General features: G+C 39.7%; 2 protein-coding genes across 7 annotated transcripts in view; both read left to right on the top strand.

Annotated features, from left to right (window-relative positions):
• Nucleotides 1-25,719, top strand: part of LOC122624511 (neurobeachin) — a 162,253-nt gene that overhangs the window by 63,465 nt on the left and 73,069 nt on the right. The window lies entirely within an intron of this gene.
• Nucleotides 22,136-23,380, top strand: LOC122624514 (TPR-containing protein DDB_G0280363). Its single transcript, XM_043804123.1, has one exon. The coding sequence runs from the start codon at nucleotides 22,136-22,138 to the stop codon at nucleotides 23,378-23,380; it is 1,245 nt and encodes a 414-aa protein (XP_043660058.1).

The following is a 25,719-nucleotide window of genomic DNA, read 5'->3' as shown; positions in this document are numbered from 1 at the left end:
CCAAAGAAATACTTTGAATTGCCAATATAGATAGAATACGAAATACATTATGTATTTATTGTTACGTCTTTGGCTTGTTTTGTTCTCATGTTTCTTATATGAACTAAGTAAACTCCCATTAATATAAAAAAAATGCATGTAAAATTTGAATTTTAAAATCTTTCCTTAGTCTCCTCTCGTGTAAAATTACACAGTTTCTTACATGACACCGTGTAGAGTAGTTTATAGCAAAGCTTGCACTTGTTAAAAGCGCCTGGTGGCGCCACCTATGAGGACATACGTAGAACCCATGTGTGCTCCTTAAAATATATATATATTTAAATTCTTTTAAATACATTAAACTTGAATAAAAATGCCTGTAATGTGTTAAGCCAATAGTTTGATTACAAAATCCTACTGAAATGCTTGGTTTTGTGTTTAGCATTGTTTGGTCCTTAAGCCTAGGAAACCCGTTTCCATAACGGACTTCCGGTGCCATAAATTGTTTATGGCAAAAGCTCAACTGGCGGCAGTCGCAGGAACCCAAGGAGCAATGTTAAAAGTGAGTGGGATATAAATCAAAACACCGAGAAGGGGACAAAGTTTAGGCAAGCAGAAGTGATCTAAATGAATGACTCGCGGGCAGAGGACGCAAACTGAATTTTAATTGAAACAAGAAGCATGATTCAGTTTTCGTAGCCTGCGGTTATCTGAGGGATTTTCAGGCAGGAATTTTTGGGGGTGTGTCTGCTGGCGCTGGCAACTGACTTTGCGGCAACTTTTCAACCCAACTCGGCTTTTAAAGTTGTACGTTTTTAGGGGCCAATAAATTGTTGTTGAATTATTTTCTGCACTGCAACTATTTATATTGTTTTGACTTTGCCTATTCGGTGCCAGTGCGGCACTTTAGCTTCAGCTTCAGTTTCTGTTTCTGTTGCTGGTGTTTCTGTGTTTCTGTTTTTATTGCTGCCGCTGACAAGGCATAAATAAAATTCTTGGTTTGTTTTTAATTTGTGTGTGCCCCCTAAAAACAAGTCCAGTCGCTTCTGTTGTTGTCAGTTTTATGTTGCTGTTGCTGCAGCTGCAGCTGGTTTGGCATAAAAAAGTGCAACACTGCGGCAACTGTTGCAAGTATTGCAGCCCCATGGTCTGCACCCAAAATTTAGGTCACTGCGGTAATGTTCTGTCGAGGTTTTTCCCTACTGTGCACTGTATTTGGTTTTTTTTGTTGTTTTTTTCGTTTTTGGTATTGTAGGAGACCAAAAAGTTAATTCTTCAATTGCTTCGATTTTCCCTCAATGGCTTCTCGATTTCTGCCAATTATGTTGGCCATTTTTCATAGATGTTGCTGTTGAAACTTTAATCGCATTTTTGGCCACAGCAGCAACAGCGGCTATGAAAATGGGTGGAGCCAAAAACAAAAAAGAAAAGAAGAAAAAACAACAGAAAAGACTGCTACTAGAAAGGGCTGGAAAAACTGGGAAGTGTATGGAAAATGGAAAGAGGGCGGAAAATGCGTTGGGCAAAAAACTTTGTGCATATACATTTATCAAATTGTTGTTGCATTTGGAGCGCAAATAAGTGGTTTATGATGAAGCCTCCTCTGCTCGTCTCCCTTACCCTCATTTTACCTCTCTCTCTTGGCCTTTATTGCCACCTCCCCTTAGCCCTTTTATCCCTTTCTTCCTTGTTCTGCCTTGTTGTTGCTGGCTGTGGGTGACGTTCATGTTGTTGATGATACACTGAAAAAATGTTATTCATCTAATCGCACTTGTTACTTGTGTCTGCAGTCTGCAGCATACAAAGAAATTCGTTGTTTCAGCTTCTAGAAAAACTATGTTAATATTTCAGGCACTTGTACAAGTTTTTCCAAAGAACATTAATCATCGAATCAACAGATTTTTCTATCTGTATCCCTTTTGCTGTTGTTGCTGCAGTGACTGCTGTTGCTACTGCTAATAGTGCTGTTGTTACTATTGGTGTTGTTGCTGTGCTGCTTCATTTTGCATTTTTACGAGCATTGCCAATGTCGTGTGTTGTTGCTAGTTGTATGTGTGTGTGTTGTGTGTGTGTTGTGTGTGTGATGCTGGCGTTGTATGCAAGTTGTTGCTACTGGACGCTATAAATTGTTTATACGGTTCACTTGGCTTTCGGGCCATTTGGGATCACAGCAAAAGCAACGCACACACGCAGACACGCAGACAAACACGATGGAGGCAAACAAATTTTCATTGGACGTGCTTGAAAATCTATTAAGCGTTGATAATTCAGCGTTTTCCGGCTTTCCAAAAGGGTCAAAACAATATAAATGGACAAACACGTACACATAACACATCTTCTCATGTGTTAACATTTAATTGAAGCGCTGGTAAATACAGGAAAAACATTAAGCTGATTTAATATCAATAAAAAACCATCCATAAACCCCAAAAAATATATATACATACGAGTATGTATGAAGAGACAACAAAGGAACGTCGACGACAACAACAATCATAATAATTTTATTTGCCTCTGATAATCGTTCGCTTAATTGCATTTGAAGTCAGGCGTAAGGAAATTTGAATTATTGAAACAATCTCAACAATACTGAAATCGCAAACAAATGTCAGCAATAAATTCAATTAAATTTCCCAAAAGAGTTGATAATCAATTCCCATTCCACAAATGAAAATCAAAATGGTTTATTAACCCAGGTAAAAAGATTGTTTAATTAATAAATGGCCAATGGTGAAGAACGGCATCAGCGAATTGACGACAACACAGTTTAATATAAAATTTAATTAAGTTTGAAAATCTGTTGCTTATCAAAAAGGTTTAAAATAATTCAATAAATGGAACGGCGCGATAATTCAACAAATTTGTAATTTTAAAACAGCATGGGGAATTATGAGAGATTAGGATTAACTCTATTTGATTAATAATGTAGAGTTTCATATGCTATGATGGTATTTAGAAATTGTAACACTGCAGCTTGCTTTTAAAATTTAGACAATCTGGTAGTTTTCTCATTTTGTCTGCGTGGTCCTTTTATCTGGTAGGTGACCAAGACACATTATATACATTCGTATAAGAATAGAAACGGGGTACAGGTATTCTGTTGATGCCAGCCCATTCATCTTCGACCTCGAGGTAGCCATTTTCTCTTATTTGTCCTGCTCCTGGGATCCTTCGCACTCCTTTTCTTCTTATTTTTCAACTGATGCAGCTGCTTTGTTTCATCTCTTTTTCGGCTGCGGGTTTTGATGCTGATTGTTCCAGCCACGACATTTCGTGCTGTGTGACAATTGTTTTTGGCCCAGCAACAACTAACATCAACTACAATGTCAAGCTGAACGAGAACAGAAGGCTGTCTTACACTTGAAATAAAAGTTAGATGCTTATAAAGCTCCGTTTAAAAAGATAAATATATTTTCTAATGCAGGAAATACCCCAATACGGCGAGCTTTTGCCGTTATGCCGTATCTGTGATAAAAATATCCAATTAAAGAAACAAAGTAAAGAAATATTTTCAGTGGACTCTCCCTCTTTTGCTTGAATGTAGTTTACAGCACCGCGAGGCACAAAAATTCTTAACCATGCCACATGAAATATGGTTGAGCTTGAGGTTGTTGGTGGGTGGATGGGTAGATGGGGTTACTTTAGGCGGTTTTAGGGGATGAGGAACGACTTGAATTATAAGACGATGTCCTTCTGGTTTCAGTCTTTGTGTCGCCTTCTCTCATGTGGACGGGGGGGATGGATGGTTAACAACCAAGAACCAGCACAGCACACTAAAACAAACCCCCTCTTTGCCTTGACGCCGCTGCTCTTTTATGCCTTTCGCCATATAATTTATATACGCTCAAATATAAATAACAATGAAACGAGAAGAACAAAATGCGTCGCACATTCTGGTTTTTGTCTTGCCGCATTTTCATTTTATTTTTAGCGGTTTGTTTGCTTGAGTCAGATGCTTCCCAAAAGACCACCAAGCCTCCCAAACCAACATCCCCACGGTTTCAGCCACTTTTGGTTTCAGTGTTAACTAATTATAAGCCAGCAGCAGCAAATTGTGTTTGTGTAACATTAATCCAAATAATAATACCAAAATAACATAAAATAAATAAACTAATTATATGCACGCAACTAGACCCAACGTAATAGAAACATTAATTTAATTATTTATGGCTCAATTAAAAACTATATGTGGCATCATTATGTTTAGAAAGAAAAAACTAGAGTAACTCTACGCCAAAAAAAAAGACAAATTTGAGGGCGAAACAATTGAAACGAGACTACTTCAAATTCAAGTGGCAGATTGCTTTATATATATTTCTGCTGACTCTCGATGTCTGGCAATTGTCGCCAAAGTCTGACCAATTGCAAGTTGTCTGCGAGAGTTTTGGATTTTCTAGATAAAAAAAACTTGAAACCAAACCAAAATGTTGGTGCGCAGCAAAAGCGGAGGGAGAGGGAGGGGCCATAAAAATTACTTAAACTACAAGGGAAAACTTTTCTGCAGCCGCTTAACAGTTAACAGTTATAACCGCAGGGGGAGGCGGAGAGGGGTGGAAAAACGGGCAGGAAAACCCCTCCTGGACTTCGGCCATCATATTGTCTATCAGAGTCCGCGCGTCTTGGAGTCAAGTGCTCGGTCTCTAATAAGTTAACTGGTCTGTAAATTGTCTGGCTCGGTGTCCCAAGTTGTTGCCTTGTTTCTGTTCCTTTCTGTTCCTTTTTGTTGCTGTTGTTTCTGTTTTTTCCTTCGGCCACGTTGCCTTGGTTATCCTCGTGGGCCATATTTATTAAGTTATGGCCAATAGTGGGATTACAGAGCCATTAAGAATTGCGGGAAGCAAGTAAAACCGATGGATGTTATGGCACACAGTTGAAATATCGCCTTGATAGGCACTGTTTCCAATTGCAGACTCAAAATTCCTTTTCAATTATTTTTGCCTCTTCATAAACCTCAATTCGTTACCGTTCTAATTAGTTCCTCAACTTTTGTTCACTGATACAAAATATATTTGTATGTATATGTATGTAAACGAGCTCAGGCATTAAAATGAACGAAATATAATACAGAAAATAATCCAGAAATTGCTTTGGGCATTTCCCTCGCTTCTCACCTACTTTTCCGCGCTTTCCCTTAATTCAAGTGCTTTTCTGGGCTCTTGTGTTGTTGTTGTTGCCATCGCCGCACTGTAATTGGCAATCGTAGCAAATTCTATAACTGATTTCAGTGTTCGGTGCATTCGAGCGTTGAGCGTAATCAATTAATTAACTACAAAATCGCAGTCGACGTTAATGAAGTTGTGGGCAATAATACAGAAACATGAAAAACAGCAAAACCACGGAACGATACAAAAATTATGTAGTCAGCAAACAAAAATGAAAAAAAAAAAACAAAAAAAAACTAGAAAGTACCAAAGCCAAAATCAATTGAGTTCGATTATTTGCATTTTGCATTCGGATTTGCAAACTCTATGGATTCTAATTGAACAGAGCTAATTAGTGTGATGAATTGATGAATGGACTAACTGAAACGCTACATTTGTAAGAGGATTTAATTGCAAAATATGAATACAATGCTCTAGGTGTTTGTGTAATTGGAAAGACTTGGTTGGTTGCTAATTCCACGCGGCATTTTAATTACTATTGCATTTTTATTTCAATAAAAAGTGAAGTCTGTATCGGTTTACAAAGAAATTCATGCAATTCCTTGGCAAAAATGTCAAGTTTGATCCGTCAACTCATTTGGCTTCAGTTTGCAGTCCTGGACTCTCGAATGCCACAGAAATGTTGCAATTCCGAAATTCAATACTTGGTATTTCGTCTGTGTTAGTCATGCTCTATTAAGTTGTAATGAGATTAGGTAATTGATTGAAGGGTGCCCAGGCTGATAGGACTTGACCGAAACCGAATGCGAAAAGCCAAAGCCAAAGCCAAAAACTTTAACCCATTGATTGATGGCCATGCGAAAACCCCCAGTTCACCGCAAGAAAATATTCACAAATAATTGAAATTACATTTTTTGTTGACCTCGCAAATATACAAAATACCAAAATGTTATATACATATTTAGATAGAAAGTTAATAATGAACTTGTCCAAGCATCAACCATGTTTTAATACCACTACTGCAATTTATATTGCGGGAAATTGTTCTCTCTGCATTGGCAACAACGACTATGGAATATCACAGAACCAAAATCGCTTCAGAGTTCAACTTGATTGAGTGGCAAGCAGCGGTCACGTGTCGCTGCAAATAAACAGATTTTCATTCCAATGCCACATTCCAATTCCAATTCAAATTCAAATCGACACTGAGACACTAACTAAGCGATAGAGAGGGAAATAGTCCAAGCGAAAGCGACGGGTACGTGCGACAAAGATAGAGCGACTTATATATACATACATATGTATATGGAGATATACGTGGAAAGATTCAGATTCAGATTCAGTTTCAGTTTTGGTTTCAGTTTCAGTTTCGGTTGCAGGCTCTGGAAATGCCAGCCACATTTCGTGTCCTTCGTCGAATTCAGCATTCACTAATTTTTGCCACTGAGATTTGCATGTTAATGGGGAAAATTGGGTGGGCAGTAGAGTTGAGTTGGTGGGTTAAAAATGGAAACGGCGTGGGATTTATTTTTTTCGTCCATTTGCTGCTACATTTCTTTGGCGCAGCCTTTTTCACCGGTTTCAGTTGCAATTTCAGGCCACCGAATGAAAAGTTTAAACCGAAAAAGCAGCCAGGTACCTGCAACCTTCAATTACTTTGGCTTATTAGGAAAAACGCATGTTAAATGCGGACTACCGAAAATGTAACCACTATTCGGAAGTTTAAATTCAATTAGAAATCAACGAAAACTAGAAAACAGCAAGAGGAAACCAGAAGAGTAAGTACATTCAAATGAGGTGAATGTACCTAGCTTTTTTCCAGCAAGACATAAAATATTCCTTAAATATTCCCCGCATACACAATTATTAAGGTAAAAATTCACCTTTTTTCGCCCCATTTATTTACATATTTCGGGACACTGCTCTCTCGCTGACGGTCGCCACAAACATTTTGTTGGTCTCTGTCATATCCTTCACCTAATTTGGCTGCTGGCTTCTGGTTGCTGGTTGCTGGCTGCAGGTTGCTGGCTGCTGTGCTTCATGAAAACTAGATTATGGTCAACTTAGTGTTGGCTACCTTTTATTTTTGCCAACATTTTTGTGTGGTCAACTTTTTCGGATGCTCTGCTGCTCCTGTGGCTGTGGTCGCAAAAATGTGCAGCCATACAATTAAAACCGCAAAAAAATAAAGGCAGGACGCACGTGAAGGTCCCACTGGAGCTGTCTCTTTCTCTCTGCCGCCGCCTGTTTCCGTCCCTTTCCGTCTCTTTTCGCCTCTTTCCGCCTCTTTTCCCCCTCGGTACGCCCGGCCCCCTTTCTTTTTGTTCTTGCATTTGTTTGGGTCTTTTGTATTGTGTTTGTTGTCGTTATGGTCTAATTATCTCTATTTATTTATGCTACTGCCAAGCAACTTTTGTTTGCCATCTCAAATTCTGCCTATCCCTTTCGCGCCGTCCTTCCCTCCCTTTCCCTCTCGCTTTTGCTTCTTTGTTTGTTGCGTTTTGCTGTTAGTTCTTCTCCTTTCCACATCTTTGTCTTGTTCTTTGCTTGGCTTATATATATACATATATATATATATATATTCGTTCCTCTAGCTTTTACTTTTGTTGGAATCGCACACACATGTGTGCACTTAGGAAATGGGATTTAAAAGATATTCTGTTGGGTGGTTTTATAGGAATATATACATCACAGGTTTGTGTGTTTCTTCCTTTGCTAATGTATATATTTGTATACTTTTTTTTTGATTTAAATTAAAGTTTAAACTATTTATTCTTTCGGTGTATAAAAGAGGGGGCAAAAGTGAGGTGAGGTAGCGCACACATGCAGAAATACAAAGATAGAAGGCTGGGCTCACCGCTCACCTTTGCTTTTAAGGCCCAGACATTTCGTTGGGCATTATGTTATTACAGCTGCCTGCCATTTCTCTTTCACCCCAACCAACTACAAAAAAACCAACTGAGAGAAAAACTAAAGCCAAGGCAACCAAATTCCTCATCCTCCCATGAAATGTGTGTGCTGGAAATGGATTTGGACCGTAAAAATGCAGATAATGGGTATCCAGCTCATGTGGGTGTAGTTTTTAAGCCACATCTAAAGAAAATAAAAGGGCCGAGAAGCCTGTGATTGTAGCATTCCAGTTTGCTCGTGCAATTAACAAAACGACTTGAATATCAAAGGCACACCGGGCGTATGCGTAATATGCTGTTGGTCGCACAGAGAACGGAGCAGAAACCAGAGCTTAAACCGCCAACACATTGATTAAAACTTGGTCGGACTTTGTAAAATGTTGTTATGCAAAACACACACAGACGCCATAAATCCGGTTCCAAAATTAATCTATCAGCCTCAATCCGCGTTTCCCACTCCTCCACTGCTCCTTCCCTTTTCTTTGCCCAGAAGCTTGTTGGATTCTTTGAGTTTTATTTTAATGAGTAGTTGAAGCGTTTGAAGAGCAGCAAATTTACAGTCAATTAAATGCGGACCCCCAAGAAACGCGCCATAAACTCATCCGTATTATATTGAGGATATTGAGGCGAAAGAGACAGGACTAGAGTATGAGAAGGAGTGAGGAGTGAGGTAGAGAGGTACAGAGGTAGAGAGAGAAAAGGAGAAAGAGCTGGAGAGAGCGAGCGAGCGAGGACTCGAATTATGCCTAATGAGCTGAGCCAAAATCTGAAGCAACAGGGAAACTCAGTGAAATATATAAGTGGCAAACGAGTGTGGGGCTGGGTGGGTTGGAAATCGAGAAAAGTGGGATGTGGCGGAAATGCCTCATGGCCCCTCCAGTCACGAATACATAATTACAATCGAAAATGCTTTTCATTAATTTCAAGTGCGCTTCAAGCTTCCGACAAACGGAACAAAAATTTAAATACAACAGCAGAAGCAGAGCCCAGAAACAACAAATTTGTAGTTGAAATAATCTTGTGTAATATCTGCCGATCTCACTCGCTTTTATTTATAAATTAAATCAAAGTTTGAAGTAAATAAATCACTTCTATAAAGGTGCTAAGAACTAAGCACGTAACCTTTTTCTTAATTAACTTGTTTTGCTCGTACTTTTTTTTGAAAACTAGTTTCAACTCAAATTTACCTTTTTGCCCTCCCAAAAATCGAGGCTTCTTCTGCAAACGCGCACACAAATTTGTTTGCCAAATCGGAACAGAATCTTTGAGCATTTCAATTTGTTTTCAACTTTCAAGCTATCGCAGGGCCAATTATGAGGCGGAGTTCGGGGTGTAGATGGAAATTATGAGCCAGCGGATTGATACCCCTCCTACAGATAGTTGCCAATATATATACATATATATGTATATATAGTATTGCGGCACGAGAGGGAAAAGTTTCTAATTGTTTTTTAAGTTTTGCCCGCCTCTTCTACGTTCAGTTTGCTGCTGCGGGCGAATTAGACACTGAAATATGCAACAAACCTGCAAAAATAGAAAGAAAAAAACTAACAGCAAAGTTTGAGCTTAGCCAGTTAGGAAAATTTAGCAATAAACTTTTATTAAATCGATTTTAACACTTGACTGAGGACCGTCGACATGATGACGATGAAAATACCTTCGTATCTTGTATCTTTATCTGTATCCGGATTCTTCAAGCATTTTGTCTGTCGGCCAGAAGAGTCAGCCGGAATTTCAATTCCAGTCACACAAACTTTTTGTCGCCAAGCATTTTCCTTGGGCTCTTTTTTTTCTGTTTTTTTTTGCCCTTCTGCCTGCTGCTGCTCAGAGGAACATAATGAATTTTTACAGTTAGTTGGCTCGTGATTCATTTTCTTGAAGGCCAACGTGTCCTCCTGCGAACATCAAAAGGAGCTAAGAGCCAGAAGCCGTGAAGCCGAGAAGTGAGAAGCGAGAAGTGAGAAGCGAGAACTGAGATCCAAGAGAAACGAGAAAAGTTTCGTCTGGGCAATAGTTTATTCCACTTTGCTACCAATTAGAGCATTGAATTGTGCCAACAGCAGGTGCACAATCATCAAAATACCACCCATAAGCCAAACAACCCATATAACTACCCAACTCAGGCTCAAGTCCAAACCCCCCCATCCCAATGCCGGAAGGGCGGACAATTCATTTGTGATATTATATTGCAGTCGTCGTCGGTCTCGATGGCAATCCCCTAATGGGGTTTATTGAGACATCATCAATCTAACTTTAGTCCACTTCCGTAGCGATTTACCCCACCCCGCCCCCACCCCAACCAACCCACCAAGCCAGCAACCCACCAATTTGGAGCCCTACAATTTCCCAGGTAGTTTTGTGCCGTGTGCATGCGGCCAACAAAAGTTTCAATAAAATGGCCAATTCCAGACAACACAATTGCCAACACAATGGCAAATGCCAAGAAAAACAGAATCGCTTTTGATTCGGCTTCAATTTACGTTGCACCATAGTGTTCGATTGTTAGCGGTTTATATTTTTGCGGATAATGATTCAACACGCAGCGCACATATGTTCATTAAATTGCAACCTAAATATTGCATCAAAGGTGAATGTAAAAAGAAAAAAGTGTTCTCCGAAGAAGAATGTATCATTTGCAAAGAAATTAAGAGAAATATAATTTATTTCAAATACTCACTGCTTAACCTCAAGGATTATGTTTCACTAGTGAAATTCACTTACTTTTTACCCAAAACAATTTGCTGCAAGTTCCCAACACTCGAGGCCCAAAAAAGTATGCAACAGAATTTTGCACTTTACTCATGTCAAAGTTGCCTTCACTTTTCCCCTCCTTTTCACCTTTTGAATTGTAAGTGGGCAAAGGTCTTGTCTGCAAAAAAACTGAGAAAAAATGAGAAAAAATTTAAGTAAAACGTTTTATATATATTTTAGTACAAGTTCATGTATATGTGTAAAATAAGAAAACTTTTTGCGACCCATCTAACGTTTTTTTTTCCCCACTCTGTTTCTTTTCAGGTGAGTAAACGCAATTTTCCTTGGCCAGAAAAAGAACACATTGATGTGCAAAAGTGAAATCCTCTTTGATGTTCCATGCGGTTTCTTCACCCGGGGAAATCTATGAATATGTGTAGTGGTGCCTGGGTCGAATTATATACATATATTTTTTTTGGGAAATGTATAATTTTTTGAGGTAAGTTCGTGCACCGGAAGTGCCAAAAGTGTGCCAAACTAAAGGATAGAACTGAGCAAAAGGGCATTTTGCTAATTGCTTCATTAAATGTTTGCCTAATTTCGTTCGAATTAGCTGTGTGTCCAGCAGGGTCTCACGCACACCGACACACACCCACACACACAAACACCCACACACAGAGAGACACGCACAGCATCTTATTTGTGCTTAATGACTGCCACTCGAAATACCCATTAAACCACCCAACCACCCATTAGTCTGCCATCATTAGGTGAATCTCTTTTTCTCGATTTGCGCTCCACCGTTGTAACTGTTGCAGTTCATCTCCTGAAAGTGTAAGAAAATCGAGGAAAAGCATAGCTTTAAGTGGAGCTTTTCACTCTCTTACAAGGCAAGTACGAACTCACCATACAAGAAACGCATAAGAGACTGAATTAAGAGAGCGTGATGGGCGAAGAGAACGATTTTGAAAAGGTAGGGCGAGGGGTTTGTTTTGTTTTCTATTAATATGATTGTTTTTAATGGTTCTATATTTTTTGAAACTAAAGTACTAGCTAGGGAATCGAATAAAAGCCAAGAAAGGATACCTATTTCTTTTAATATTATTTTGTTTAGTATTATATTAATTTTTGCAATTTAAAATAACAGAATTAATAAGACATTTCAATTATTTTGACAAAACAAAAACAAAATTCATAAAGACTTTGTTGATTTCTTTGCTAAAACAACGTTGCACATGTCTTGGGAATTCACGAAAAGAGCGCCTTAGCCGGCTAAACATGATCGCAATGCTTAGCCTATCGCGATTTTTCAGCGATTTTCACCTAATCAAAACACCAAAGCTTTTCCTTTTCCACCACACCACCAATGTAAAGAAAGATGGAAAAACATAGAGGCGGCGAGAGCAAGAGATGAAATGCCGAAGAAGAGATTTTCCGATGCAAATGGCATTCGGCTTTCCTCTCGACATTGGTATTAGTGGACACACACACACACACACAAGTAGACTCACACAGACACACAAGGCGGATGCTGACTGTTTGCAAAAAAGAAAATGGAACAGAAAGCACAATGTTGCCCGCCATCTCTCCGCACTTCCATGTGTGTGTGTGTGTGTATGTGTGTGAGTGTTATTTGTGCGTGAGTGTGCGTGTTCGTTTCGGCTCGGCAAAACGAACGCTCGTCTGCAGCACTTATCTTCATGGGATAAATCTCGCTGCTGGCCGCCGCAGTCTGTTTTCTATACGGGCGTAAAGCGGTCGTCGAGCACGGTTAACTGACAAAAAAAAACAAACAACAAAAATAAAAACACCCAACCAAAAAACAACAATAAAGATAACGAAGAATAACTCAAAATCAACGAAATACCAAAAATAAAAAAATATATATTTGGCGAAAATAAAGTAATAATAATACGAATTAAAACAGGGAAATAAAGACGAACAAAACAAGCGGCAAATGCAGAAAAGAAGCGAAAGGAGTTAGATACACTTGGGTAGTCTCACTAAACAACCAATGAAAAATACAAAGTAATAAACTATAAAAACTAGAATATATTTCGAAATTTATATATGAAAATTTGGCAGTATATTAATAATTAAAACCATAACCAGAACAAAACGCCGACGACTTTGTTAACGCGCGCCCAAAAAAGTGTGCTACAAAAAGAAGTCAATCAGATATAATATGAATATTTTTTATTCGCATCGCTTAAAATTTTTTGAAATATTTTTTTATTGTTCTTTGCCGTGTGCCAAGTGAAAAATCAAGATACAAAATTTTGATATACATGAATAAGAAAAATGTAAACAAATGCTAGTAAATGAAAGATGTGATGTATGCGTGTGTGCGTGTATTCATTTGTTGTTTTCTTTGCTTGTGTGTGTATGTGTGTGTGTGCGTGTGTTTGCTGATGCGTAAAAACAACAATAAAATATATTACAAACAAAAAAGAGGAAGAGCAGCGAAATGAGCTGAAGAAAAGTCCGGAAAATGGGATTGGGGAATATATGAACAAGAAGCAGAGCGATAACAATTGCAATAAAAACAAGCACATAAACACCAAGAGCAACAACAACAACAACCAGTGTGTGTGCCAGAGTTTTGTATTTGTATATGTGTGTATGCGTGTGTGTCAACGAAATCATCGTCACAGTCATTTTCTTCATGTTCAGTTTCATCATCGATAAGAAATCCTTCATACAGGCTCTTCTTTTCTTCTTCCGCAATTTTTCAAGTTCTTTTTGCGGCGTAGACAATGATATGTACATTGTTTCCTTTTTAAAACACAGTGTTTTCTATTTTTCCAATTACTCTTTCAATGCTATAAGCAATATTAACTATAAATTAGGAATATAAATTTCAAATATTATACAATTTAAGAGTTTTAAATATTATTATATCATTCAAAAAACTCATATTTCATCATTGCAAATTTATCTTTAACCTTAAAATTCCGACAGATGAAGGCTTTAGTTTTGATTATAATTTCACTAGAGGCACATAAGACGGCTCATCATCGAATTGAACCGAACTGGTGGACATAATTAAATCGGGTTTGTCCAATTGAATGGCCTTTTGGACTTTAACCCGGAATTATCATCACTATTGCAAACACCATTTATGGCTGCAACAATTTTGATTGAGCACCCAAGTGAATTTAGCTCATTCAATAGCTCGAGACTGCAATACCTTTTGTTCGACTAATTGTTTATGGATGGATGTTGGTTGTTGTTGTTACTTTAGTTGGTGTCGTTGGTGTTGTTTTGTGGCTGTTCCTGTTGCTGTGGGGTTATTGTTGCTATTATCGCTGCTGCCCGAATCAATAGAGTCCATTTTGAAAGTGGATTATGTTCTTTAATGAGGGGCAATGGACTTGCGGATATTTGGTAGTGACAGATGCAAATGACTAATCTAAGCTTTTGCACCAGAGCACATACACGTACACAAAACACTCACGTATATATATATATACATCAAAATATATATAGAAATATATAGAGCATGTTATGCACGAGCACAGCTTCAAGGCAGAAGTTGATGGCTTAAGCTTTTTGGCTTTAAATGTTCAATATTCAATTAAACACATGTTTGGCAATGGCGTGGCAATAATAAATAAGTATTCAATTAACTTTTAATCGTTTGATTAGACCCCTAGACAGCTGAAATGAAGGATAACATTTAGTTCGTTGGAAAAATCTCACCCAATGTGCTTGAAGCTAAGCATTGGTTTCTAGGTCTTAAGCACAAATTAGCTCCCAATGACCCAACTCAAGTTCAAAGTTCGTCTCCTTCGTTTTTAGGGACTCTGGCTTGACCCTTGAACCGTTCCAGATAATTTCTTCCTTTTCGTTGGAAGGTGTTTGGATTTTGGTTGGGGTAGAACACTTTATAAAGAGTTGGAATCACGGGGTAAGTTCCACTCTCTCTCTCTTTATTGCACTCAAGGATTTTGTCAGGATTTTTCTTTTTAGATCACTGTGACAAAAAAGGTGTTATTGTGATCGGTAAACATTTAAAAGGGTTTCTAAGTAATTCAATTTAATCTGAAGACTATCAGAAGTAGAAATTTAAGTGTTGACCTTTAATAAGAAATGGTACTTGGGAAATAACTTTAGGTAATCTTTAGGAATTCTATACGCTGTTTTTTGCAAGTGGTGATTTTCGCCTTTTTCGTTCTTGTTTCCTCTTTTTTTTTTTGGCAGTGAGTGAGTAAGTGTGTATGTTGATGTAAGAAGCAAGTGTAAATAAAGAAAAGTCGTGCCCGTTGTGCAAGCACTCAAAAGTGGCTGCACACACACATACAAACACACCCATACACGCGTACACCTGAGCTTCACCTGCATTCGTGGCACGTTTCTTGGAGCTTGTAGCTTCTCTTGGAGATGGAGCATCCCATCTAACCATCCCACAGCTTCGGTTTCTTTCTTTGCTTTTTACTTGATATACTCGGGGTTTTCCACTCCGCTTTTCCCCTTTTATGTGAGTGAGGGGTTCTAGGCTAAGGTTTTCAACAAGCACTCGTCGTCATCGATGTTTGCACGTTTTGCTTTATTTATTTGGAAATCTTTTCTTATTCCGCTCTTTTTCCCCCACTTTGCCCTTTTCTCTTTTCACTGACAAAGTGTATTTGTATTTGCTTAAAAATCAATTACGTCATCATTGTAAAATGGCAATTGGATATATATAACGATGGCAACTCTGGCAGTTGGCTTGCTCTTACATAACGATGGCAACCCTGCCGCCAGGCGTTCTTTCATCATTTCGTTTGCTGGTTTGTTTGTTTGTTTGTCTGTCGGCACTCTTCCACTCCACCACTTGTGTCAATACTTATCGGGTGATATTAACGTTACTGTGACTGGCGTCTCACTCCTCTATGCCCCGAAAAATTTCCACCTGGCATCTGTTTGTGTCACATGTCTTTTGCTCCCCAACCCCAAAAGCCATCCGAAAATCTTCCTTATTGTTTGCGCCATATTTTATTTATGTTTTGTCAATTTTTGTGCAACTTTTGCTCGTCGCTTTGTCTGGCCGCCCTTTTCACCCTTAACCCTTGTGACCCCCTTCTACGCCCCAGCAGACTCATAGTAAATGTTATAACGCAGCGGATTTGACAGCTCCTTTGGGCCATTTCATTTGTGGCAAACTTTTTCAATGGCCGTCAAATAATGCAGCCAACATCCAAGCCATCTGACATTCAATGGTGTTTCTATGTGTATGTCTGTGTGTATGTGTCTATGTGTGTGCGAGTATGTTTGTGTGCCTGTAAGGAGGCGTGGCCATGTGGGAATTCAAATTCATTCCATTATTGTTGTTTTTTGTTGTGTCAGATACCCAATGGGATATCCCGGTGCTTATCATCGATAGGTTTGTGTGCTGACAATTGGAAGGGGAAATTGGTAATTGGATTGCTTCGAACTATTATTTCTTCGAAAAAAATGTCATCGATATATTGCTGTTATATAACATTAATATTATCTTCTTGTACAAATATGATAAAATCGTGTTCAAATAGAATACTGCGATAAAATCCGACTAGTGAAAACAATTACATTTGAAAGCATAAAAATTAAAGGGATTTTTTTTTAACGAAGGAGGCGGTCAGTAAAAGGCCAGATTTCCTGCAAAATGGCAGTGAAAAGGAGAATGCAAACGAGGAGTGCCAAGGTCCAATGTCGGTTTGTCTCTCCCTGGGATTATAGGCGCCCATGAATCGGGCAAAAACATATTCCAATCTGCTTCGTCCTGCCATCTTCTTTTTACCCGGCTATCCGGCCATCCGGCCAGCCATTCAATTCGAACAGATTTCGATGAACAAAATAAAAAAAGGAGGAATATGCAAAAACCCAGCTGAGAACTGTAATTCATTTAAGTGTTCCATTGAGTGGTGTGCCCGGTGTGTGTGAGTGTGTGGGCGAGTGTGTGCGAGTGTGTACCCCCATGAAATTTCATATTTTTAATGACCAGCTGAAGGCAAAAGAAAAAGAAGGCATACGGAGTACGGGAGTACGGAGAGTTTGAAGAATACAAGGGGTTCAGACAGACAGCCAGCCAGCAGCAAGGCCCCTCACAAAAGGCATTCTTCGATGCGATGCGAAACTGAAAGCAAACATCATGTGCCGGATGGGCGATGGGAAATAAAATAAAATCCATATATGCATACTTTGCATATTAAAAATAGCATGGAAAGGAATTTGAATGCAAAAGGATATAATATGATGGTACACAAAAGAGTCGAGTCGGTTAAGTGCAACATGCATGTAGAAATTCGTTAAGCTTAAAGCTTGCCCGCCAGCAATCGCTTTAATTTTTCGGTTAATTATTTTGCAAGTCCCGCCACGACGACCACAGTCTGCAAATCCTCGTCAGCCGCGGGCTTCTAGTTCTACTTCCACCTCCACATCCACGTCCGCATTCACTTCCACTTCCAGATGAACTCGCTCGTCTGACGCTGAAGATGTTCTTAATGGTTCAGTTGTTTGCTCAGCAAATTGAACGAAAACAAACTTCAAAAGTTTGCACCACGGATATGCAGATGGCACGAGAAGTGCTGGAATGGAAATGGTTTTCGGGTGGTTCCTTTTTTTTTGGCGGCGCGGCTCTTCGGGGAGCAGCCTCATGATTAAAGATCAGCAGAGCTTGTCACATGTGATTTTTCTAAAATATATGTTCTCAGCATTTCCCTTTGATACACGAGGATGCCACAAGCAATGCACCAAATGTATGTTGAAACTGGAAACTCAACTCTCCTTACAGCATTTAATTTATAGTTGAGATACCCCATGTCGTTACATTTAAAATGAATATGAGTTTTAAATTGCTGTGACAGTTGCGTTGATTATTTGATGCAACTTAATGTTACAACATGATATTTATTAATGACATTCCCGAGTTAATTTAACTTTGCTGGTTAATTTGATTGAGTTAATTGACACTCGATGCAACCCATTCGAATAGCAAACCCAATTCATCAGAGATATGCTGGATATGTACTCATGATGTCGACCGCGGAGTGCGTGGCATAATGATCTCATGTTTCCGTTGGTTTTTGCGGTCAGCACGTGAATGCGGATTGCACAAATTGTTAACTCGGCCACTGGAACTAGTGCCCTGTTTCTCGTTCTCTTTCTCCTCTTTCACTGTACGGTTGGTCAATTTATGTTCGTCTGTGTGCTGCTCATTGAGTTTGTTGTATGTAATTGTTTTAAAATTGTCACAATTGCTGGCCCTTTGGGGGCGGTGGTCGCTTTGGAGGGCGTGGCAAGCAACAAGGGCAAGGTTGCTGCAGTTGACAAGCCGCAGTGGCAAGCGTTTTAAAAATTTATGTTGCACAGGCAGGCGGCACAAGGACAAAACTGAGGGGGATGCAATAGCAGCAGCAGGAGGTGCAGGGGTCGACTGGCTGGGGTTGGCTGGTAGATAGGTTCGGTGGTTGGGTGGGGTTCCAAAAGGAGGTTAGTTAACATGACCTGCTGAGGTCCGAGCCTCGGTCCATGTGCTGCATCCGATTTCCACAACACACAACAATAAAACGAACGAACGACGCAACACTTATGTTGGTTTACTTTTGCTGCCAGCCCTTTGCCGACCCCCATTTTCATGCCACCACTGCTACTACAACAATTTACCCCACCTCCCCCCATTTTGGCCACACAATGAAGTGCCTCCAACAGTCAACAACAACAACAAAAACAACAACTACAACAACAGCGGCCAAGAAAAATGCTGTAGCTGAATTCCAGCAGCGTGACAGTTGCCGTTGAAATATATAACCTTCAATGCAGAGTGTCCACATGCAGGCTGGTTCTACAATAATCTCAACTGCTCGAGAATTTATATGAAATAAAAAGAAAGCTGTGCTAGGTTTGAGAAACTGCAAATATTGGTAACTATCTGTAATTTTGGAAAATTCATCGCTTAGAACAAATTAAAAATTTAAGGGTAGTAGAACAGCTAGAGAATTTAGAGTGCGTCTTTCTTCAATTGTAGGCTTTTCCGCATTTTCATTTTGTTTGTTGTCTTCGCATGTGTTGACCATGACATGAACTCGTGTGTGACGAAAACAAATGACTGACGCAGATGTAATGGCATCCCTTTGCCAGCCATCTTCTAATTAAAGGCCACGTAGGAAAAATTGCACAAACTGTAGAATTTAATTTAAAAAAAAAAAACAGAAAAAAAAGGAAAAAACGTTTGAGAAAAATAGCGAAATGAAATTAATGGATCTCGTGTTTTTCTCCCCTGCGCTTCTCTCTTTCTGGCGCAGCTACTGTCTCGCTTCCACACTTCTGGTGACCATAATCACAGCTGCATTGTGTACAGCAATTAAAGCAACAACAACAAAAAAGAGAAAAAATGAAAAAATTGAAGAAAACTGTTGGAAAAATCACGGAAAAACGGGGAGATGGGGAAAGTTTCTTGTTGTTAGCTTTTTAATGGTTTTCAATGATTAAATTGTTGATAACAATTTTAAGCTGCACTCGTTCAGGCAGCACTCATACCCCGTCCTTCTCTTTCACTCGCCCAATCGACATCTCTCTTTCTCTCCCTCTCTCTCTCGCACTTTCTATATATTTATGTACGGTCCCTCGTTAGCATCTTGTTGTTTTTGTTGCTGGGGACTAACTTTGCACTGACTACGGGCCATTGAAAGTTGAACGTGGGCATAACAATGTGCCCTTAACTTGGCCCATAGACTGCAGTTTTGTGCCCCGTCTCTGTCTTACCCATCACAGCCGTCTGCCTCCCACTCTGTCACTCTCTCACTCTGCCAGACTCTTTTCTCTCTTTCTACCTCTCTCCCTCTCTTCCTCTATCCTGCTGTCCCTGTCAATTTCAATGTGCAATTACTTGGAATTTGTTTGAAGTTTTCCAAGCAGCAGCAGCAGCAGCCGGAAAAGTTTTTCCCTTTTTTCCCCCATCTGTCTTATACCCCACAGACACACATTAAAAATTTAATTAGAGAGTGCCTCGACATCAGAAATCAAAACAAATCGGGTGAAAAAGTTTTCTTTTCCTTTTTTTATAAGCAAATTGAGCTGAATGAATTTTCGGTTTGAGCTGTCTGTCTTCCGTAATTTATTGGTGGGTATTCATTAGCTGTGAGTTTTTACTGTAAAAAGTTGAGCTTTTAATTTGTGCAGCATTTTTGGCATATTAAATCTGCCATGAATTACGTTGTTTAATTTGTTTAATTTGTTTTAATTGTTTTTAATTACATTATTGTTTAATTTGCTCTTTAATTTTGTAACTAATGATTAAGTAAAATTCGCTGTTTGAACCGGGTTAAGAAAAAATCGCAAAGTTAAAAGCCATTTCTATCGGTGTTATGCCTTAAATAAACTCCTTTATTTCGTATATCCTGTTTGGCCGCCTCAATTCGTTTCGCGGCTTATGCATTCTCCTGTGTTTTGTCCTCCGCTTTTGGGGGTCCATTTGGGACCCGAGGCCCGCTTTGTCATGCTAAGGGTTAAGCCCAAGTGGTTAGAAAGAGGATTTAAGAACAGGGTTGGGCATAAATAACGACACGTTGTGCATTTTGATGGGCACCCGGAATTTTCGGATTGGGGCTTGGTCATGGTATATTACTGGGGGTTAGAAAAAGAAAAAAAAAAATAGAATGAGATTGCGAACCTGACTTCTGTTTTGCCCTTTTCCGCATCATTGCCCCACTGTCGGTCTCAAATAAAGCAAAAAAAAAAAGGGGTAGCAGTGTAAAACCACACGAAAATGTTTTTATGATTATTATTCGTACATTTTCCGTTGATTTTTATGATTATTATGACTTTGATGTCAGTTAAATGCCTGTAAATATTCATCGAAGTTATATCGAACAGATTCAATTGAAACTTTAACCTCACAGAAGGGCACTGGCACTTTGCGTTAGCCAATAAACTTGTTTACACTGGAGTTTATGTCCATTCAATTTTCATGGCTGTCAGTTTATTAAATATGCGAAATATTTCGAAATATTTCAACTGCATAACAGTCGTCCGACAATCCCAATAGTAATCGTTATAATAATGACAGCGGGGAGTCCAAAAACCATTCAATTGGCAACTGGCAAACAAAAGAAAAAGCATGCGAATATGTTTGATGTTTTGACCATTAAAAGTGCAACAAAATCTGGAATGCAAACAGTTTCACAGAGTGATCTGGGGGAAAGCCCAACAATATCCTTGCGCAAATAGTGCAACATGTTCAATGCATAAACAAGCATATTTCATCTTACTTCGTATACACTCAAATTCCACCATGAATAAGACATGAGTTTGAGTATGAAATAACTCACACTTATGCACATTCAGTTGCCAGACAGTTTGAATTGGCTCTTCGGGGTAACTTATCGATTGAATTGAGAAACAAACCGAGTCGAATCGAGTTGAGTCGATTCCGAAGAGGTTCCATAGCTTATCTTCAATAATTCATCGGATTTTTTAGGCAAAAGCTTAGCTTTAAAAGAGAGAGAGTTTCGAATGGTTTACTATTTGTTCTATTGAGTGTTCCCAACTTTTTTTTTGTGTCGTCCCTTATCATTGATTTAAAAAGTTGCTCTTTGTCATATATATTTTTGAGGGCTTTACGAGCTGTTCTATGAAGCTGACACTCCCTCGGGGTCTCGAGTTTTATGTTTCTTTTATGAATTCGAAATTTCAGCACACTCACACCGATGCCAAAAAAAACCATTGCAAACTTTTCACACACACGCACACAGCACAATAAACATAAAATAAAAGAAAAAAAAATAGCAACAAAGCTAGAACTTTTGTCCACTATCTGCTTTTCTGCTGTGGCCAGATCTGCTGTAAATAACTATTTATAGTATATACTCAATATGAATTTTGTTGTATATATATAAACGTAAATGTTCTGGTATGTGTATGTGTCAATGTATGTGCGTTTGCCTGTCTATTACTTAAAATACAACTACAAAAGCACCTAAAAATCTTTAAATCAATCAAAAATGAGATACATATAAATTAGGTATTTAATTTATGCAAATGAAAAGTGCGCAAAAGGCGAAAGAAAACCGACAAAACAAACGACAAACAAATTCGAAATTAATTTGCATTGAATAACAAAGGAACCGCTTCGGTTTCAATTTCACTTCCAGCCAAGGATAAAGCCCAACCCCTAGACAAAAAAAAAAAAAAAAAAACAATAAACCGAGAAAAAAAAAACCGACACAAAAGAGAAGCCAAATGAAGGAAAATGAAGTGCCAAAGTGTTGAAAATAAAGCGAAAGCCAAGAGACGAAATTGAAATCGAGTATAAAAGGTTTTTCCGTTCAGTTTTAATCGGTATCGCGCGTTCACTTCCGTTCCGTTCCGTTTCGTTACATTTTGTTTGGCTACGTTCTACACAGTCGACTTAGTCCAGCCGTTTCCGTTTCCGTTCCGTTCCGTTTCGTTCCGTTTCCGCTCGGCAAACATTTAAATGGCTACCAGCTGCTGCTTATGATGGAGACATTCCTCGTCCTGGGCCTGTGTTTCATCCTGTACGAGGCATTGGATTTCTTTCAGGGCTGCATCCACAGTAATACCCCATCGCCCAGCGATCAAATCGAAGCCTATCGCCGCGAACTCGACGAACAGCGCCAGCAGCAGCAACAGGAACAATTCCTGGCGGGATTGACGCCGTTGCTAGGCGCTCAATTTGCCGCTGCCGCCGCAGCCGCGGCCGCTGCCGCCGGCTCGCAGTCGACGTTGGGCAGCGCGACCACGCCCACCGCCTCCACGGCCAGCGTAATAAGTGACTCATACGATCAGGAATCGCAATCGCAATCGCAATCGCAGTCTCAATCCCAGTCGCAATCCAACCAAAACCAACAGCATTCGCTGAGCACTCCCGGCCTGTTTCGTCCCGCCGCCTTGGGCTACTACGATCCGGAGGATCCGTTGCATGCCACCAACTCCCTACCGCGCGACTATTACTATCTGCAGCAGCAGCAGCTGAAGAATAAGGCCAGCTCAAGATCGCTACTCTCCAAGTTCTCATCGACCAACTCGGATAATCGCATACATCCGGAGGCTGGTGCCGGTTCGGGCCATCATCACAGTGTCCTGGGAGCAGCGGCGGTTATAACAAGTCAACCCCTACCAGCTGGCGGTGAGATACCATCTAGCCTCTTCGATCAGCCGGGACAAGCGGCTGTGGTGGTGCCACCACTGCAACTGCAACCCTCATCACCACTATTCGTGGAGCTCAAGAGGGCCATTATTAGTCAGAATCAGAGAACCCAACCGATAAAGTATCAGCCAAGAGAAACAATCGAAGAGCCACAGTGCCCTCAGTGCGAGGAAGAGCAGATACAGTATCTGGCAGAGACTTTGGACGATCTTGCTGAATCCGAAGAGCAGCAGTACTCTCCAGCTGAGGAAGACGACGACGACGACGAGGAGGAGGAGCAGAACGGAGAGCAGGAGGATCGCGAGGAGCAGCACTCTTACGTGGGAGGAGCAACCAGTGAACCGGACATTTGTGCCGCCACACGACAACAGCTAACTAGGATTCATCATATCGCCATCGACGACATCGCCACCGGACAGGAGCATCATCATCACCACCATCTCAGCATTTCGGGACAGGCGACATCGTTGGGCGCCAATTCTCACGCAGACTTCAGGGAAATCGAGTGCGAGCGACTGCGACGCAAGTGCGTTAGCGTTAAGCGCATCTATAGCATATCGGAAAAGTTCTAATTCAGATTCAAATCAGATCACTACTCAAAACTCAATTCGATATCTCAGCTCTCATACCTGTACAGCCCTTCACCATATTGCACTTCAATCGATCAATATATATATGTATATCGAAACCAAAATACAAAATCAATCAAAATCGAGAATCGAAAATCGCCAAATCAAAAATCGAAGCCAAATCAAATCGAAATAAATGCAAAATCAATTTTTCAAATTCCGCTCACCAACAATCGAACCAAATGCAACCAAAATCACAAAATTGCCCAAAGCGAAACACCCCACACAAGGTTAGCAAAAAGTCAAAAACCATAAGCCAACCAGCTGAAAAGAAACCAAAAACCAAGTCAAACACAAGACAAAAAAAAAAAAAAAAATGGAAACCCAAACCAAGAAGCAAAAACCGACACAAAAAATAGATGAAAAAAAATTATTGAGAATTTTTCAAAAAATATTTCGCACAGCATATCTCGAACATTAATATTCGCCTTTTTTTGGTTTTCTCACCTGCCTTATTCACTGTTTCTCACCTGTTCTTAATACCCCTCACCCTTCACCACTGGTTTGGTCTTCGGCTTGCACTGTTCACCTTAGTCCTATCTCACCATTGATTAAACCTAATTATATTCCGCATACATCACGATAAAAAGGTTGCCTCTCACCCTAAGTAATCAAAAAACTTAAATACTAATAGCCAAACTTGCTCAGAGAAGTGGTCATATTTTTCACCAATCTGCACTCTTTTTTCCCTTCGTACCTCAATAACATTTCTTTCACTCAGAACTTGCACTCGCCCACCTTTTTGCACGTAAATCACGTGGTTTTTTCTTTATAGTCCACCACATAACACCGAAAAATCCAACTCAACCCCTCCCTCTCTCTCTCTCTCTTTATCGCTCTCTCTCGCTCAGAAAGACACTCACTCACACACATACGCCACCGTCAATTTGTCACCCGTTTTTTCTCTCTCTGCATTGCTAAGCCCGGCTCTAATAATTCCCAACTTTTTGCAGCTGCGAAGCCATTCAACACAATCGCACAGGTGTGGTGTGCAAAGAGTACTAGTAAGGTTACATCCAAAACTACTTAAACATACAGATTCTTGCATATTTTATTTTATTTGGTTTTAACTTTTTATTTCCTGTTTTCGGGTTACGATTTTGGTGTATTCCGCTCATTGAGAGAGAAGGAGAGGGGGCGCATAGTTCAAAATTCCGTCCCTTCCATGTGGTTGGTCCTCTCGAAACTTTTTACTTTTGTTTAGATTGTTGGGTTAACTTCGCTTTAATTTTTCTAGTTTCAGTTTCTGCTTTTTCACCCTACAATTTTCCTTGCTTCCTTTTTTGTTCTCTTTTCCGTTTTTTTTTTTATTTTAGCTTTTTCCTGGGCAAATTCTCTGGGTTTTAACCACTTGGGGGACTGGAACAACAAATATGCTAACTAGTTGGCTTTAGCCAGGTCTCTGTCCTGTCGTCCCAGTCTCCTCATTCCTGGCCTGGCTTTTAAACCTCTGCTTTCGAGTGTTATGCAAAGTAAATTGTACATAATTGTCAGGACTAGCAAAACACATAGACACAGCCACAGCCAGACGCTCTCACATATATGCAAATGACGGGAGCTGAAGACGAGGACAATGACTAATTTTGCTGTCATTGTTGGAGGAAAAATGAAAAAAAAAAAAAAAAAAATGGCCAAATGGGCGAAGGAAAAAGGGAAGACGTCGAGAGGGTAAGAAATGAAGAAAAGCTGTAGAGCATTACTATCATATCTTACAAATTGTCGCAGCAGACTTCCTATCTGCCCTATATAAATGTATGTACGTATGGGTACATACATATATCCTTTCAATTATTCGATATGTGGTAGATTTTCTTGTTGTATTCTTTTATTCCTTGGACCTCGTTTTCATCTCCAGTGACCATGTGTGTTTGTCTATCCTTGGCCCGCATCAAGTTAACTTTCCCCACATGTCCGTCCTCTTCTCCATGCCTCCTGTTTCTCCTCCTCTTTCTCCACTGCCCCTCCATTTTTCCCCTTCTTGCAACCATTTGTCTCTCCCTTTTGTGCTCAGCGTTCAGCGTTCAACGTTCGTAATCTTTTGGTCTTTTCTTCATCATCGTTTAGCTTGATGTGGTTTTCCCCGACTTAATCAGTTTTACTATTGTTTGTTTTTACCAAGCACACAGCTACCCTCTTTCCAATTGCCTACGTATGTGTGTGTGTGTGTGCGTGTGCATATATATGTGCTCCGCATTTAACAAATATTACATATGCGTTCAACACAATAGGTCACACGATGGGAGTATGGAGTCGTAAAAGAAGTGTTTCTTATACTTATAGTC

This window comes from Drosophila teissieri, chromosome X (genome assembly GCF_016746235.2).
Source record: "Drosophila teissieri strain GT53w chromosome X, Prin_Dtei_1.1, whole genome shotgun sequence".
In the NCBI taxonomy this organism is placed as follows: Eukaryota; Metazoa; Arthropoda; class Insecta; order Diptera; family Drosophilidae; genus Drosophila; species Drosophila teissieri.
The sequence above is the reverse complement of the archived record's forward strand: the minus strand, read 5'-3'. Positions and strand labels throughout refer to the sequence as shown.

What these genes read in the sequence shown, in the direction of transcription:
- LOC122624514 (XM_043804123.1), top strand. Translation starts at nt 22,136, where the DNA reads ATGATGGAGACATTCCTCGTCCTGGGCCTGTGTTTCATCCTGTACGAG.